The sequence below is a fragment of the Gymnodraco acuticeps genome, unplaced genomic scaffold (genome assembly GCF_902827175.1).
Source record: "Gymnodraco acuticeps unplaced genomic scaffold, fGymAcu1.1, whole genome shotgun sequence".
In the NCBI taxonomy this organism is placed as follows: Eukaryota; Metazoa; Chordata; class Actinopteri; order Perciformes; family Bathydraconidae; genus Gymnodraco; species Gymnodraco acuticeps.
In genome coordinates, this window is record NW_022990271.1 from 9,015,278 (window position 1) to 9,034,043 (window position 18,766).

At 41.2% G+C, this 18,766-nt stretch overlaps 1 protein-coding gene across 2 annotated transcripts in view; it reads right to left on the minus strand.

Moving 5' to 3' along the window:
- The window catches only part of LOC117549255 (protein TANC1-like), a 35,063-nt gene that overhangs the window by 3,507 nt on the left and 12,790 nt on the right, over positions 1–18,766 (minus strand). For both annotated transcript variants that reach the window (XM_034220981.1, XM_034220982.1), the window contains 19 exons: positions 15,877–15,993; positions 15,431–15,721; positions 14,473–14,603; positions 11,510–11,741; positions 10,577–10,743; positions 8,503–8,811; positions 7,161–7,361; positions 6,773–6,876; positions 5,877–5,985; positions 5,375–5,497; positions 4,561–4,797; positions 4,088–4,297; positions 3,807–3,888; positions 2,349–2,482; positions 2,139–2,262; positions 1,353–1,528; positions 691–820; positions 216–245; positions 41–132 (listed from right to left, as the gene is read on the minus strand). In XM_034220981.1, the coding sequence (XP_034076872.1) occupies positions 41–132; positions 216–245; positions 691–820; positions 1,353–1,528; positions 2,139–2,262; positions 2,349–2,482; positions 3,807–3,888; positions 4,088–4,297; positions 4,561–4,797; positions 5,375–5,497; positions 5,877–5,985; positions 6,773–6,876; positions 7,161–7,361; positions 8,503–8,811; positions 10,577–10,743; positions 11,510–11,741; positions 14,473–14,603; positions 15,431–15,721; positions 15,877–15,993 (2,999 nt within the window). The remainder of the gene's footprint in view (positions 1–40; positions 133–215; positions 246–690; positions 821–1,352; positions 1,529–2,138; positions 2,263–2,348; positions 2,483–3,806; positions 3,889–4,087; positions 4,298–4,560; positions 4,798–5,374; positions 5,498–5,876; positions 5,986–6,772; positions 6,877–7,160; positions 7,362–8,502; positions 8,812–10,576; positions 10,744–11,509; positions 11,742–14,472; positions 14,604–15,430; positions 15,722–15,876; positions 15,994–18,766) is intronic.

Sequence of the window (18,766 nt, forward strand, 5' to 3'; positions counted from 1 at the left end):
AGTTTGCCACATTCTCACCGTCTACAACAATCTACAATACCTTGTAAAGCATGTTCCCTTCCTCCATCAGCTTCTGCAGGAGGATGAGGAGGATGTCTGGTTTGGAGGAAGCCATAGCCCATGTAGCGTGACCTGATGGAGGGGTACACATATTTATCTTTCTATTATCTATGTCAACTTGTCTCTTTTACTTATGTCTTGCATACATCATGTACCTGATCGATCATGTGGAGCCGTTTTGTAGCCTGTTGGTTGGTGAAGGTCGTGACCGAGGAGGGAGACAGAGAGAGGAGAAATGAGTTGGAGAGGTGGATGTAAAACTGTAGGTGCTGCAGAGTAGAAAGCATCAAAATACAGCATGGAAGTCAAATAAGTGATATAAAGGTAGGGCCTGCAGGTGCTAAAATATTTCAATATATACAGATATATATATACCTGTAAGTGAGTCTTCATCAATTATATAACATTTAGTGCCACAAAACACTTAGTGGCAAGTTTAGTCAGACTTATGTGGATTAAACTGTATGCTCATTTTATAGGCTGTGGTGCCGGTATAGGAGCTGTTTAACTGTGTCGTGTACTAGTTAGCTGCTTTTTGATCATTGTTTTGACTGTAAAATTCATGGGGGTGAGAGTAACTGTAGGGCTGTTATGGTAAACATTGTTTTATATACAGTCTATGGTTTGTACCCATCTTGGATCCTTTCTTCAGCAGCGAGGCCACCAGGGCGGGGTTCTGGCAGCCCGGCCCCCGCTCCGAGCCTCTGGTGGCGGTGGTGTCTCTCTCCAACACCGCTCCATGTTCCACAAGGCAATGAACCTGCTCGTGCATGGAATAATAATATATGTTATTGTTGTATTGAAATCAAAGTTTCTCATAATAGAAATGTTGCTGGATATGTTAATAATCTGTTTGATTGCACACAGTGTGTCCCTGCATTAGCAACAAAGCTGCCCCTTCATATCCTGAGGATTGTGATTGTTTAATCATCAGATAGCTTTCTCTCCTGCTGATCAAGTTTTTGAACTGTGATTGAAAATTGACATCCTGTGTTGCAGGGGAAATCATTATCATAATTAATAGTAATTATGAATTATTAAAGTTTTCTAAAATAGCTCGGTTTTTGTATTTTTGGACCATTATGTGTACTGTACATTTCGAATAGGTTTTTTGTAATTATCATGTTATGCAACTTATTGCTTATTTGTCCACCAAATTGCATGAGGAAGAAACTAATGCATAAAAGTATTTAGGGTGAAATAAAAATTATTTCAAAAGAAAAAGAGTGCAAAAAAGAAAAAGGGAATCCATTATCAACATAATGTCATATAAACAACAGCATGAAACCCACTATATCTGCCTCCCCGTTCAGAGCAGCGAGGTCCAGAGGGGTCCGCCCCTGTCGGTCCGGGTGGTTCAGGTCGGCGCCGGCCTCCGCCAGCAGCTGCACCGCACCTTTCTGCCCCTTCAGACACGCCCAGCTCAGGGCGGTCAGCCCGTCCTGATCCGCAGCAGACGGAGAGGCACCTGGGACAGCAAAAAGGCAAATATCGTTCTGCTGTCCATATCAGTAATCTGGTTACAGAGTCTACATAAAAGAATGAGAAACAGTCAACTGAAATATATGAAATAACAACAAAACAAACCAGAAATCAGAAAAAGAGACAACAAACTTAAAAAATGTAAACTGATAACCAAAATGTATAGGATATAGTAAACGGGTAACATATACATCGTTAATACTCATACGTACATTATGGTCACATCCAAACTGGAGGGTCAATAGAAATGTTTTTTGTTCTTTATCTCACAAATGTTTCCTTCTATCGTGAAAGATATAAATCTGATTTATATTTCTCATAGTTATTTTTTCCATTCCATATATTTCTTTCACAAGATTGTTAGATTCTGAATTTATTAAATGATCATCTTTTAGCCAATTCCTTATAATTACCGGTAGTTTATTACTGCTACTCTTTGTTACAAGGAATAAGTAGGAATTGTTCTTTTTGATTTGTTCTGGTCCAAATAATAGAATAAGTGGGTTTTTATTTAGAGAAATACAAAACATAGTAGCCATTTCTCTTCTAGATAGAAGATACTGTGAGATGTTTGTTTCTGAGGTGGGGACCCTCACCCTTTGACAGCAGCACTTCCACAGTGCTGGTGTGGTCCTCTGAGGCGGCGAGCATCAGGGCTTTGCGACCCTGCTTCTCAGAGACGTTGATATCTGCACCGTGCTTTAGCAGCAACTCAACAACCTGGAGAAGAAAGGAAAAGTGTTACAGAAAAAAGAATACCGGTTCAATAGAGAACGTCCTGTGCCAGTGACCAGACTCCTCTTCACCTGTGTGTGTCCATGTTTGGTGGCACTGAGCAGCGGGACCATCCCCCTGCGGTTCGGTATCTCCAGCCCTGCCCCCCCCTCCAGGAGGAACGCACACACCTCCATCCTCCCTCTTCCTGCTGCCGCGCTCAGCACTGGCAGAGGGTCGGCATAGAGATGAGACGACGAGGCGGGAAGAATATGTAATTGACACATTTAGGGGAGAGATAGAAGCAGGAGTGAGAGACGGAGAGAAAAACAACGTTGGTTATTACCATAATCTATTTGAGGGTAACGCAAGTGTTGTGTTTTCTGTTTGAATACAAATCTACACATCTGACCAGTTATGGAAATCAACATTGTCTTAAGATGGCTACATTTTCTCTTTTGTTCCTCCTTCTCAGCGAGAAAAAACTAAATGTCCAACTCCACACACTAATAACTTGCCCCCTCCCTAACCAGCCAGTGTTACTTTGACAAATGATGGGCTTTTTTTTACATGCGAGTCCTTCAGCTAATTGAGCAGCTGGGGATAGAGGCAAGGTATTGATGCCATTCTCTAACCTTCAAGTACCCTTAATAAATGACATGTTTCATTTGAACACATGCTTCAGTGAACAGATTGTATCTTACCGCCTTTAAAGATAAGTTATTGTCATATATGAGACAATGAAAAAAAGAAACTGGTCTTTGTATCAGCTGTGGAAAATTACAGGGATAGTGAAGCTTCAAATATGCAAACTGAAGCAGTGACAATTATATTGTTATTTAAGAGAATATTTAAAAGATGTGCACACTCTATGCACTACTGTATTGGGTAATTGCAACCACAGAAGAAGTCTCTGGTGAAGTAATCAGACTTGTATCCTTGACTGATCATTTTATCTTTGCAAATGGATTGTAATCCAATGATACTAACCCTAAACAGAAACGCCCTGGTATTGTACATACAAAGGTGAATGTTTCAGAGGGCATTGCATGCTCTTACTTTTTATATCTCAGCACTGGAGGGGAGTGTGTAATAGAATTATACTCTAATGGTGCTGCAGGCAGAGACACAGGCTTCATCCGACAAGCTTTCAGGAAATGAACCTAACAGAATTCTGCGGGCCGCACTATCACATCTGTGATAGAGGTAAAAGTATTACAATAAGAGCTGCTTTTTAGTTGCTACAAATGTGGCTGTAAAGATGTTCTGTGTGATAAATGTGATGCTTAATTTCTGTCAAAAAAAACAAGTTTATTTACATTAAAATCAATTATTTGATATTGACCAGAGCACCCTGTTATCAAGTTCTCCTGCAGCTCCTTTCAAATAGCTCACTGTGTGTCCATATTAAAGAAATGTATCAAAGTATCTATGCATTGTACAGATTGCTAGAATGTGCCTAATATGAAACATCAATGGATCCCATTCCCCACCAATGGACAGAAAGAGGGGAGAAAGCTATATTTATCTGACTGATAGAAGAAATTCACCCGTTTCTCCCCAGAGAGAGTCGTGAGCGTCCATCTGCACGTCCAGCTGTTCATCTTTCAAATCCAGCAAGCTCTTTACCACCTGCAGAAAAACACAATTTCAAAGTCCTCTGTATTGTGCTGCGCAGAAAGAAAGAAAAAACAAAGCACTCACAGACCTTGACCATAGCAAACCACATCTAATACATCCTCTAAGTCAAGCAAGGACAGGCACTGTGCTCTACATACAAAATGAATTTCTACAGAGTGTTTTGTCACGAGGGCGCTGGTCTGTTTCCTACCTGTGTGTTTCCCACACTAGCTGCAGCGGTAGCCGCCTGCTGAGCTGCCTTTGCTTTCCCAGTCACAGCTTCAGTGCTGTGGTGCTGCTGTGGGTCAGCGGGAACCTCTGCTCCCCAATCCTGGCCCAGCAAGATGGTGATGATTTCTGCATGGCCCTTCAGCCCAGCGTGGACCAGGGCACACTGGTTACTCTTATCAGCATGGCCCACCTGGCATAAAGGGGAACACAGAAGGACTTACAACACTGGCCGTAGCCCGTAATACGCTGCCCTAAATCAGGCCTGTTTATGTCATCTGTCTCCCAGAATAGATCATGTAGCTGTGGTGAATGTAGAACAGGACTGTTCAGGATACTATTTTGTGTAAAGCCACAGACGGTGTGTTTTTTCAGAGATACAAATCTGGTGTATCCGTAGTAATTACGTCCTCCAAAATCACATTTCTCCCTTTTTTGTTCAGAAGTGACACTGACCATGGCCCCTTTCTTGCAGAGCGCACTGACGATGTCTGTGTGTCCCGCAGCGGCAGCCAGACAGAGGGGCGTCATGCCACTGTCGGTGGTCCCATCTAGCGGAGCACCATATTCAAGCAGCAGAGCCACCATCTCCACGTGCCCGAGGTGAGCGTGGACGGCCAGGATGGGCGCATGTCCAACCACCTCAGTACACCAGGTCACGCTAGCGCCACCTAGCATCAACAGACGACTTACCTGCAGGATGAAAAAGTAGTATGTAAGATGTCTCTTTTGAAAACTTAAAAGTGCTTTATTGTAATGGCATAGTCATGTTAAAGGTCCCCTATTATACTCTTTTTCATAAATATAGTATAGTTCTCAGATATATACAAAACATGTCTCTGAAGTGTGTGGCTCGAAATACCCAACAGATCATGCATTGTAGCATCCCATAAACCCCTCTGTTTCAGCCCTGTTTCAAAAGTGCTGATTCTGGGTCTGTTACTTTAGATGAAAATAAGGAGCCACTCCCCACGCCCCTCTGCGAGATATTTGGTTAAAAAAGATTCCGGTAATAAGGTGTGGGGGGGGGGGTTACCTTGGTTGATTATTGGCTAATGGTTACACAAGCCAAAACATCTTTATGACATCATGAAGTGGCCAAATCTGATCAGCTCATTTTCAGGCCTATTTCCAAAACATGTCATCAACAACATCACCTACAGACCTGTTTTGAATCCAGGAAGTGCTCATTGCCATACCATTCTTTGTTTTTAATAGTGTCGAATTTAGGTTTATAGGTTGTTCTAAATGCAGAGCACATGTATGTCACCTTGATGTTAGGTGTATATAGGTTTCTCAGCGAGGCCAGTGCAGCGGACAAACTGTCTGTGCTGCAGTTCACCCATATCGCCTGGAGAACGCTGGAGGACACACCTGTCTTCTTACTGAGACCCTGTAAGAGTGAGAGAGAAACAGACAGATAGCGAGCAACAGAGAAAGAGAGATTAAGCTTGTTCAGATGAGATCTGTGGTGCAGAATTTGAATTGTGTCCCAGGAGTAAAGCAGTGTGTACAGAGTGCAAACTATTTATGCAAACAGTTCAATATCCACTGTACCATGGGCGTTTTATGGATCTGAGCAAGGCTAATGTGTGTGGGTCATGGTAGAAACAGAATCTTATTTGCATGTGCAATAATACACAGTGAAGTGCATGATCTTGTGTATGTGTATCCTTTGGGAACTGAAGTGATTCAGGAGGGTTGTGGTACAATAACTTCCAGTTCTGAACCTACATAGCAAGTTATATACTGAGCATCACAGTTCCTGTTACCTTGAATATGTGAGCCTTGAGGATGTGGTGTCCCAGTTCCATGGTCTGCTGCCGGTTCAGCTTGCCCTCCTGCCTGGAGAACATGAAGGCCAGGAGAGCGTGGCCACTCCTGTAGATGATTGGAGTACTTATTAATCAGAAATGGCAAAAATGTATAAAATGTTTTCATGGCGTATTCACAACTGTCTTATGTACCAAAGCGTTTGGGAAGCCAATTTCAAAGCACGGCTTTGCAAGATACCATTATGATCACAGACAAAAATGTTGAAGTAGAGCAAGGCTGCCCTAGGCTTATTATAAAGTGTGGTTTAAACTAATTTGTTGAACAAATTATTAAATTGACAATGTACATGTGACATGAGGTAATAAAAAAAGATAATGTGAAAAAAATCACATGCCAGCAAAAAAATGTGCCCTAAATGGATTTGATCTATTTGTGCCAATTTGGTTCACAGGTCATTCATACATTACATTAGATTACATGTTACTTGTTAGACGCTTTCATCCAAAGCGACTTACATACTCAATACTGTGGGCAATCCCCACAGGAGCAATTTGGGGTGAAGTGTCTTGCCCAGGGACACAACGACATGCTGACTGCAGCGGGGTTTGAACCTGTGCTCCCCTGATCCAACACCAACGCACTAGCCCACTGCGCCACAGCCAACCAATTAAAAAACGAATTAAAAAATATATATTTAACAAGCATCTTATTAAACCATTTGACTGACTTGAGCACCGGTCCAAGAAATTATGGGCCTGTTTTCTTACTTAAGTCACTACCCAAAAATGGAAACTGTAGTAAAGCTACTAGTTTGTTTACATGTGGTTCCCTACTCCCCAGCACTGATCTTAATGATTTTTCTGCTTTGATAACTTTGACTCTTTAGTCTCACCTAGAGTCACAGAGAAAGTCACTGCTCTCTCCATCTGCTCTCCACACCAGCCACTCTTTGAAGGAGGGATGACAAAGCATCCGTGTGCCGTCCCTGCGTCTCACCTACAAACACAAATGATACAGAAAACGTCTTAAAATGTCAAGGTATAACAAATTAGTTTGTCAATTTTGTCAGAAAAAATATACAATCCTACTAAAATTCTGAGCTGTGTGTTTGTTTTGCTATAACTCCATAGCAAAAGAAACGTACATGACTATACATGACATCTATGACTTTATAGATGTACGGTACATCTATAAAGTCATAGCAAAAACAAACACACCATTGAAGCTTTGAAACAAAAGCTTGAATCATTATGTACCCTCCCAGTCATATCGAGTCTTACCATGAATCCAGCCAGGCTGTCTAATCTCAGCTGGAAGTCCTTCCACTCCAGCTCCCCCCTCACACTGCCTGCGTTCAGCGCCCTGAACATTTGTTCGTCAGTCAGTGGGTGCAGAGAAGCCAGCGCCACATTTAGCACCGGAAGCACCAGTTCAAAGGCCTCTTTATCCGGAAAGCTCACACGACACATCAGCAGGTACACCTGTCAGATATTTATAAGGTTAATTATGTTGTGTGTGGGTGATCATGGTTGCGTAGTCAATTATATAGTCAATAATAATGGAACAATCCACTGCTAAAGAGAAACAACAGAAGCTAGCAAGCAAATTAACAAACATTTTTCCACAATAATTTGAGTTGACATGTTACACACCGTAGACTGAGGAGTCGTGACTTTTGAGGAATTTACAACTCTTTCTTGATGCTCAAATGCAGCAACGTCAAGGTAAACAGATTAATAATAGCAAGAAAAAGTACAAGAGTAAAGCAAAATGTGCATTATACAAGTCCTATTAAAAATGCATTGCGTTAACACTCCATACATTTCAGCATGAGTCTGTTTTGGAATCATTTGTAATGTTTAAAGAGTTAATTTACTGAATAATTCATATCATAATTCTTCACAAGCTGTCGTATTATACTGCCCACTACCTGGGCCCACACATCTTTTAGCACACCTTTAGAAATGCTTTTCCATATCCATTATCCAATCATTCAATCCTGAATCCTCTAGGCCTCTGTGTGTATAATAACACTTGCTCATCTGTTGTCCTATTTAAACTGGTGATAATTATGCAATATTGCAATGCGTCTGTCATTTACTTTAGTCACTGTGGTCTATTTTTGGCGCTTTGTATAAAGTCTTTGAACCTGTCATTTGTATCTTGTATTGATCTGGATAGTGTGTGAGTACACATTTTATTGCTTTTTGTGAAAAACATGTCTGAACAATGGATGTCGTCTGTGTACCTTGTGTTGGGATTTTATGGACATTGATTGATTGCTTCTGCCTCGGGCGAGATGCCATTTCACGGCAGACAGCTTACCAAAATGACTGACAAGTGTTAAGTGTTAGACTGTGAACTTGACCAGATAGAACGAGGAGGAGGAGGGTGGGTCCAGAAATTCGCCAAAGGTAAAAATGTATGTTATGCTGTACACTATTAAACATTGTAATATACATAGTGTGTGAGCTGATAAATGAAACACACACTCCTCCACATCAGTGCTTTGATACCTTTTTTAAAAAAAAATGAATCCATAACTTCTAGCTCACATTTACTATTTCCCCTTGGGCATAAAGACCCCGTGCTTGTTGTAAATAAATACTCCAAATGTCTGACCTCCGACAGGGACACGGGCACCACCAGGTAGTTTCCTCCTTTCAGAGCCAGGTGGCCCTTGTGGAACAGATCCAGGGTCAGTTGCAGGTACAGGATGGAGCCGTGGCTGCGTGTTGACAGGTGGCTGCTGAACTTGCTGAGGAGCAGCTGATCAGGGACGGAGCCTGTTGGCGTGGTGACGTTGATGGCGACCTGGGTGCTGCTGCTGACCCGATGATGGATGTAGTCGCTCAGGTCAGCGCCCAGATCACTGCTGTCTGGCAGAATGTCCAGAGAGATACCAGAGAAGGGAAGGAGTGTGGTGATTTCCTGTGGCAGAAGAAAACAGATACATTATGGGTGCTTATTGGTAAAAACGGAGGCACAAACACACCTCAGTGTTAAGAATAGTAGCTAGCATGTCTTTGCCGCATAGCTCCCTGCAAGTTAAACATTTAATTTGCTAAGACTAATTAAAAGTCTTAGCACATTCAAGACCCATTCCTCAGATGCTGTTGCCTGTGACTCACGCAGAGCCATGGGATAAAGTACAGTAAATAGTGTGACAATGACTCAAGCTCCAACATTGCTCAGAGGCATCTCTCAGAGTCACATTTCATCTCCCCTCTTTGCCATCATCAACTGCTCAACACCGGCCAAAACCAGCTATGACTGATGCAAAAGATTCATGTTATTGCAGCTCAGTTCCTCATTAACGAAGAATGACATTTTGGTTCAACAACAAGTAATTGACTGATGGTCGAGGACTGAGCTCCACTTAATCCTTTATCAACTGTTTATAAAATACCCAGCGTGGTGGTTATACAAGAGCTCCTGTGAATGGCTGGTAGAGGAAAGAGTGAGTGATGATCAAATCAGGAATTGTGGATACTTGGAGGGTTGGATAATTGCTGTACTGCTTGATGACTTTGAATGTATCATGAAGAATATGACCCTAAATGTGTTTTGTGTATTGCCAAACACTAATCAAATGATGTAACTGTCTGTCAGGCTCCAGACTGGAAGCAGACTCCCAGTAGTATTACCATCCATTCAGGGCGTAATCCATGCAGCATTTGCAGGCTTGGCTTTGGCATTGGACAGATGCGCCCGCTGTTTGGTGGGATTACCAACCGGATTGAAAAAATAGATCAGACTAGAGAGAGAGAGACTATGCTGAAAGCCACAGTATACATGGCATGGCGGTAAAAGCACAACATGGAACTATGTACGAGCAAAGACTCAAGATGTGAGGCAAAGGGAAACATAAAGGGCGTTCACGCAAAATACGAAATCCTTTTCTTCTCACTTCACCTTCCATGTTATATCTAACCCTCGTCTACTGTATATAGTCCTCTCTGCTCACTTTTTGAGGTTTCAGCCTCAACCATAAAGTGTTCAGAGCCCACTTTATAAAAAGGCTCTGCTGGGGGCCAGAAGGGCAAAGACAAGCAGTGAAAAGAACAAGAGGAGCTATCACACACCATCGTCTAGACTAGAGGAGTGGTTCCCAACCTTTTTTTTACCAAGGCACACCTGAAAATATTTCTCGACCCTAAGGCACACCAACTTTTCGTAGATTTAAAAACCACTTCAGAGCTTAAAGATCACGATTCGACAGACATAAATGGGATTAAAATTGCAGTATTTAGAAAAACTTCCACTTTACAGCAAATAATCCACAGACTTTTCAATAGCTATCTTAGGTAGAAAGCATTTCCACTGAAAAACGTTTACAGTGAAATCTGAATCCAGAGTAATAGTGACATTCATCTTGAAATACACATACTTTTATTATCTTTTCCCCTCTTTTTCTTTGCATGGGTTGAAGGGTATTGCATCTAAATTTGGGTAAAAGGGGGGTTTTAAGCTATGGATAGTTTAAAATAGCTGTAAATGATGCCGCCCCCCCCATCTGCCTTGCGTATTAGCCAACCACAATACAGCAACAAATAAATCCCTTGTACCCCATCCCCAAAAATCCCAATATACCCCATTAGCAGTGATACAATAGGTTAACATGCATTATGGGAGAACCAACCCTTTGAAATGGTGGTTCAGAGATCACTCTAATAACACCAATAATCTCACTCACCACCAGACTTGTCCTCACTGTGACCACCAACTTTAGCCAGGGGGGGAATTTGGAGACTATTTTGGTAATGAAAGTGGCGATGGTGTCCCCATAGTCTGGTTTATGGAACTCTGCTTCATTAAGACTGTCGACCAATATAATGTAGTCTTCTTCAGGCAGCCTGCGCTCTGAAGGGAGCAGAGAGAAGAAAATGAGGTTAAATCACATAAAGATACCAGGTACATTACATTAGCCTTGGAAAGAGCACATCATTCGGAAACAAAGAAGATGATATGATTTCATCTGAATCTTCTCATTGTTTTCCAGCCCAGGATATGTTGAGAGAAGAACTAACTGGTGATATTGATTATATTCTGCTGAAAGGGAACAGAGGCCACTGTTGTTTATTAGCTCAAAATAGGACATATCCATCATGTTTCACATAAACTTTCAATGCATCGCTGTGAGGGCTCATACACTCAGGCACAAGGGCTGTCCATTTTTTTTTCTTAACTGCTTAATAGTGATGGAGTAACCCAAACACTCCTCTGCTCCGACAGTGGAGTGCCTGGCCATAAAAACACATCAATCTAACTGACTGACTGTATCGTGAGAAGCTAAGGTGGCTAATACGACTGTAATATTCACATCCTCTCACAGTATTTTGTGACCTTGAAATCCAGTGGGATGCTAATGATTTACCGTGGTAAAAATAACTCTGTCTAACATCTAACATCTGTTTCACACTGTACACTGTTTCAAATCATTGACCTTAACTAGGGAATATAATCTATGGGCTCATCATGGAGTCATTAATAGGCTTTTTCACACAGGACTTGATAGCAGGCTCTCTAATTATGTAGTTAGGGAGAAGACCATTTTCCACCTTAAAACTCTTGCTCTTTTAAAAAGACTTGAATATGAATATTGTCTTTATGTGTGTGGATTCATTACCCTTGCGCAGGCTGGCTATGGGTTCCAGGATTCCCTTTCTGAAGGCAGCGATGGGGTCCTGAACGCAGGATCTCAGACTGAGAGTGTTTTGAAGGTGGGGCTCTTGTGCCAGCAGCTCCCTGTACGGGGCGAGCTGTGGGGCTCTGGCCAGCAGGGCGGCGACGCTGTGCACAAACTCTGGAACCAGGCAGGTGTAGGTGTTGTCCGCCTGACAGAAATGGTACGCCACCACCTGACAGAAGAAAGAGGCAGGTGAAAAACAAAACACAATTGCTTCAGATCCTCTAATGTTTTACTTTTAGAAGTACCTAGAGTGAATTACAAGAAAACTGGGGAGGCTGCTTTCTGTTTTTCCATTGGATCTTAGAACTGCAACCTCAATTGGAATTTTTTTAAGTAAATTAAAGACCTATCTTTTTAATTTGGCTCGTAATTTGGGGCAATTGTAATGTTTTACTAGTATCACTGTTCATGTTTTATTGTTCAATTATATAACTTTTTTTAATTTGTTTATACCTTGTTTTTAATTATGTTCCTCACTTGTTATTGTCATTTTCTATCATACTCTGTAAAGCACTTTGGGCTGCGTCAAGCTTGAAAGGTGCTATATAAATAAAGTTTATTATTATTATTATTAATCTGTTTATTTTACAAAAATATCTGTTCAGGTCTGAATAAAAGATGTGTAGTTGTTAGGGGTGCGGGTGGAGAAGTAGGACAAGAGGCTTTAACAGTGGGAAAATACAAGTCAGGAATACACTGGCCCATAACCACTTTAATGTGAAGTTGGTCTGAAGTGTCTATGAAAAGAAAATAGTTAAGCAATTGAGAAACATCTGAATGCTCTATAGGCCGCTTTGCATGATCTTTTAAAACATCAGTCAGTTTTATGACATGGATTTTCCCCTTGAGGCCAATTTGGGATTAGTTGTATGAGGCTACATCAAATTGAATTCCTCTTGCACTGCAGAGGCAACAACCACCTGAAATACTTTGATGCTGAAGAAAAAGTCTGAATCTGTTTAGTGTGAGGGTAAGGGGGGGGGGCTATTACTGCACAAAATCACATGGTGTTTCTTTCTGTTCAGAATACATTTTCAGTTTTTCTCCCAGGAGAAAAGGGGAATCTCTAAAACTGGTATCACTGACTGTGAAAACAATAAATTATAAATTAGATTATAGAGGATGTTGAGTCATAACATTTTCTCATGACGCTAAACAATAAGAGATTCACGCAACATATTACTGCAGAGTATCTATATAACACATTCAGTAAATAATTGGATTATTCGGTCTGCAAGCTGCATCGTAAATTAAGTCTGAGATATGAAACATATCATTTCTAATGAAAAATAGCAATTGTCTTTGTAGGAGATTAACAGTAATAATGTGCATTTTTGAAGGGGAAATATACACTTGAGAATGATAGTATTCACTCATGGCTTGATAGGGCCTTGACCTTATGTAGTCCACATATATAACGTTATCAATGATTTCACATTTGAGCGAACATCCTCACCATCACAAGTAGTCTGACTAGTTCCCATGGAAACTCTTATTGAGGCCAAGCTAGTAAATTTAGAAGCTTCCATGTCATCTTTGTGATGCAATCAGCAGCATGTTCTACATGTGCCCAAAAAGAGTGGAGAAAACCATGACCTGTAGATTGCAGCTCTTTAACACCGAACACGCTGATGTGTGTTTATCTCTTTCAATTGAACCCTCTTCAGTGTTTTGTGGAGGCTCGTAACAGTCATAGCTCCCAGAGTACAGTGTGTGATGCTGTTTGATATTACGCAGCTTTCAAATCTGCTACAGGAAACAAATCCAGGGCCATCAAATCAGATATTACAACAATCTTAAACTAGGGGCCTTCATACTACGTCAATAAAACATCTTGATAGGTTTTAACTGCCGGTGATTCAGCAGTCTGCTCAGCAACAGCATAAATGACACAAACCAAACAGAAGTGGGTTGTTGTGTGCGTGTGTGTGCGTGCGTGCGTGCGTGCGTGTGTGTGTGTGTGTGTGTGTGTTAACTGCTAATTTGTTTTTGATTACAAATATTCATATAAAATAGAAGGAAAACAATCTAATAAATCCTGCATTGTAATAATAAATGTCCAGGTTGATTTGGAGCCACTGGTTTATATTTCATGGAAGCCATTAAAACAAATTGTAACTTTTTAAACAAAACAGCTGAATTGTAATAACTATATTTGTATAACATTGAAGAAAATAGAAGGAGCCTTTAAATGCTGTAAAATGTCCAGTGTAGTTGTATAATGCTGCATTGATTTGCACTGTGTCACATGACATGTAAGCTATTTAAGAATTCAGACTTTTCAATAAAAGACAGCAAAATCTAATAAAGATCATTGTAAAAAATAGAAGAAGCCATAAAATCCAATAAAATAGGTATGTCCCCTTTGTCCAGTGTAGTTTCAATATCTGGTATGGATTGGGAGTAAATAGGTCACGTAAAAGCAATCAGACTTTTCAAGGTTACTTTTCATTAATATATTAATGACAAATTAAAGATAAACTAAAACCCAGAGTATCATCTAGTGTATTTTGGTTTTGTGTCATTTAATTGGTAATGTATTGATGCTCCCCGAGTAAAACCCTGTGGTTAAGAGTGAAAGCCTGAATGTGAGCTAACCATCCTCTGACTGCAGTCTAGTCAGTGAACTACAGAGATGCTGTTTGAGCGATTTTCATAGAGCTAGGTCAGCTGTTCCCCTCCGTTTCTTGTGTTTATGCTAAGCTTAGCTAACTCCTGGCTCCAGCTTCATATTAAGTCACCAGACATGAGAGTGTGATTGATCCTGTCATGTTGCTCTTTGCAAGTCACAAATATGCCCATTTTCTTTAATCCTAAACAACTTCTTTTAAGTCTGATCTGTTATTGAGGGTCCTCGCATATACATACAAACACGTGTGTGCATGTGTGTTTTGAGGTACCTTGGCAGCCAGGCATCTGACAGCCTCTTTCCTCTGTGCTGTAATATCGCTTGTTCCTGCAACAGCACTCTGGTTGGGCTGGGAGTCAGCTGGCGGCTGTTTGGAGACTGCTTTTCCCTGCTTATCCCCACCTGAACAGTGCACAAGGCAACAACAACAACAAACGCAAAGCTGCCATTTATACTCGTTAGATGAAGTCTCTGGTGTAAGCACAGGAATGCCAGGAGTGAAGTAGAAACACAATTAAACTGCTGCAATTAATTAGTCCATCTGTAAGCAAGACTAGCAACCACGACATTAAGCAAAACCACATTAGCTGTCAGCAAAAGACTGTTTGTTTCAGAGAATGCAGACAAATATGTCTGGATTCCTGCACACTGCATGCTATGCACTCAGTGGAATTTAAATCAAAATGACAACATGAAGTGCAGATATCGATGAATAATGCAATGATGGTGAAAAATGAATGGCACAGTATTATTTTTGGACACTTTAGTTTTGCTTCTTCTGCTCTACTTTTACTTCAGTCTTCAATCTTAACATTGGCTACTCTTGTACTACAGGAAGAAGATAATATAGAAAGACATGCATTTGTTATTTGTTTAACTCCAGGTGTATGTTAAGGTATGTTAGATCTAGTTGTATGAGTTTTTGTTCTCCTTTTTTGCAAGTTTGCAAGTTTTCAGTGCCACTCATGATAAGAAAAAAACAACAATCTCCATCTCCTTACACAACTGCAATCAGCAGAGGAACCTCGGGGGAGAACTTGAAGAAGATTGCGTGACCCAGTTACGAACTCCTTCCCAAAAGTGATGTTTCCTCCAATATCTAACAAGAATCTGACGTTACTGGAGCATACTTGAGAATGTATGAATTTAACTCTTGGCGTTCCTCTGTGTTCTTACACTGAGATACAAAACACAAATGACATGGCACGGGATAAAACTGGAAGTCTTACATTTGGGGGAGGAGCTGGGGCTGTGAGGGATGCTGGGACCTCCCTGTGGTGTTCGCTTCCCATGGCAGCAAAGCGTCACCAGCCGCCAGATGATAGCTGTCTTCCCGGATCCTGCGTTACCCACAATGACAGCCCCACGTCCCTCACAGCTGCTCGTCTTTCTCAGGACCTCCTCCAGACGTGTGAAGAGCCAATCCCGGCCAACAAAAGGTGTCTCTGCGGTGATGCCGGGGACTTCAAACAGCAGCGGTTTGAGCATGATGTCAGCTTGTTTGAATGGCACCAATCTCCCTGCACAGAGAGAGTTAAAGCATTGTAAGGATGGATATGTGATTTTGAGCAGTGACATTTGGTAGGGGCTTACATCCTCTGCATGGGTTTACAGATGTTTCTGCACCATGCTATATTTACACACCAATATATCCCAGGGCTAAGCCGTGAAATACCTTTGGAGTCATCATTTGTGCGTCCAGCTGTGTTGTGTTTGCGGACGGAGCTCCTGTGTCCAGCGGCCCTTTGGTTGTCCAGGAAACTCAAATCTTCCAATCGAGTGGAGCTGGTTGCTGTAAAAGAGAGCAGGTGGTGAATTGATTGAAAGCATGAGAATGATGCAGGGAATGTGCAGAGATACACATACAAACCACACAAGTGTCAAATCCATTGCTTGTGTCAATTATTGTATCCATGGAGACGTGAGACATAAACAGGAGTTGCTCTCAATGCTCAATGACCTTGAACGGAGGAGCGAGAGGAAAATAAAAGAAAATAACTCATCTCCCATCCTGTAATCTCAAACTAACCACCGAATGTTTCATTCTGTCAGGACAGCATATTTGTGATGGAAAAACATCACTGGCTGTAATGCAAGTACTGTATGTATCCCCTCAATCACAGGATAACAAGCTTCAACGACAAAATACACCACTTAAAAGCCAACATGATAAATAAAATAAAGATTGTTGTACAAAAATGCAAGAAACAAAAAAGACTCCCACATTTCCCTATCCATCCACCCACAGAGAGACCTGCAGGTCAGCCAGCCTCACTTTCTGCAGCTCTCAAGACATTTAGCAGAGTCTTCAGTCCAGGATGTTGTGAAGAATAACCAAATAGCCTTTCTTTAATGTGTTATTTACCATAATAATCCATCATTAAACAAATGAATCGATTCCTTCTTTTACATAATATTAATTATGCAACAAAACATTCATACAAACACATAAAAAGGCATGTGCACTGAAATGTAATCCAGTACAATAATCTTGCGATCTATTCTCTGTAAAACCTTTGTAATGTTGACACTGTGTCAGAGAGGTGTTTATTCTACTCTTCTGTCACATTTGAGCCTGTGGCTTCTGTTAGTTTTATATTGGATTGTACTGTATTGTTTTTTTGAAAAATATTCCTAAATATAGCATCACCTCAACTAACAATCTAAAAACAATTCATGGACCATTTATTACAAAAGAGGTATAGCAATCTCGACAAAACTTGACATTTAAAGACTGGCTGAATTTATTTCAGGGATTTTAATTGCATGCATTACAATATTTTATTTTGCAGTTTGATTGAGATCGAGGCTCCTGCAATTACAATTCATTGTTAGTTAACTGCGCAGCTAAGGAACAGGTGACAAGAAAGAAAGGTGAAGAAGCTGTTCTAGTCTTGTCTTTTTCTGTCAAATGTCCGAGTGGTTTATGAATCCAGGCATTGCATTTAACAAGTTAACTAGGTTACAGTCAATGCGAACGGAAGTCTCTGTTGTTCTTGGATTTTAATTACATTGGTTTTCTGAATAATTAGGTTTGCTCCAATACATACTATTGGGTCCTGTGTGTGAGGCAAATTGTTCATCCAATAGTAAATAGCAAAAGTATTAAAACACATAGAATTAATAACTGAAAGCAATGCATGGAAACGGAGCCTAACTAATAGTTTTAAATGGCAAGTCACAAACTGGTCCATTTCATTCATTGCTGTAATATATATAGAAAATCCTATGTCAAATCTGAAAATCTGGCATTACTGCTGCCTCTAATCCCTTTAGAGTGGTATACAAAAAAAGGTCTGAGTCACTTTGCACTCATCTTTAAAATACTACCAGTCAAACAGACAGTAGACCAGAAGATGCAGACCCTGGACAGATGATGACCCCACTCATCTATAATCAGGTACGGTACATGGTAAATGCTTTTATTGGGGATCTCAAAGCATGTGTAAGGGTGCTGCAACACATCTCTTAGCTGTTACGAGCTTTACAACAGAAATTGCGGTCACAGCCGGAAGATGCTGGCCAGAGACGTCCTTAAGCATCTTTCGTCATGACAAATAATCAAATCACTCCACACTGAAACGTCAGCCACACATCACGAAACGTGTTTACGCTCTCTTAACTCGCATCTCATTCTCCCTGGTCTAAATAAGGAAGATGGTTCAGTATTACACTATGTGGTGAATGACACTGGCTTTTTCACGATTCTGTGGTACATGCAGTTCCACCAGCCGTTCAACACTTTGGCAGATCCGATCATAGTCTGATACATGTAGCATCCCTGCGTGTGTCCATCCTCCTGCAGCAGAGTGACAGAGTGGTGTCAAGCTACTGAGGCCATATAATAATTCACAGGGCTTTTAAGAGCACATGAAACCAGCTCTGTGGCGTTCAGTGGACGATGAAGGGCTCCCAGACACTAGAAAAATCAATTAGAGCGTGACCAGTGCTATTATAATTAAAAAATAAATTAGGGACAGGCGAAAATTACAATATACACACACAGTAACAACATGCAGGACACACAACAAATGACCACAGTTTTAGAGCTGAAGTGGAGAGTAGAGGATTGAAACAACATCCACAGCGAGATGACGAGGAACAGTCTGCAGGAGAATAGTGTGAAGGAGGTGTAGAGTGGGATGAGAAAGCTTGCTGGCTAAAGACAGCCAGGCCAAATGGCTGAGTGGACCAAGGATATGAAAGAGTTCGAACATGTTTTCAGCTACTTTGACACGAGAACAGCTCATCTCTCCTCACTTGACAGCCTGACGAGACCCTGCACCACAAACAGTCCATCACTCACCGCCTGCCTTTATGTTCATTGCTGATGACACTGTGGTTGATTACCCTCCAACCCCTGTTGATCATTCAACACTTTAAAGGTCAGCTCTGCAGCCCCAGCCAAAGCCCCCAGCATGGCTGATAGTACAGCCGCTCATGAGCAACTGGTTCAACACAACCTTTTCAACCTTAATTGACAACATTTTGGGAAATTGCCTTTTTCGTTTACGCAGTAAGTTAGATGATATGATTGATATCCCTCGTATGCAAGTCCATTATAT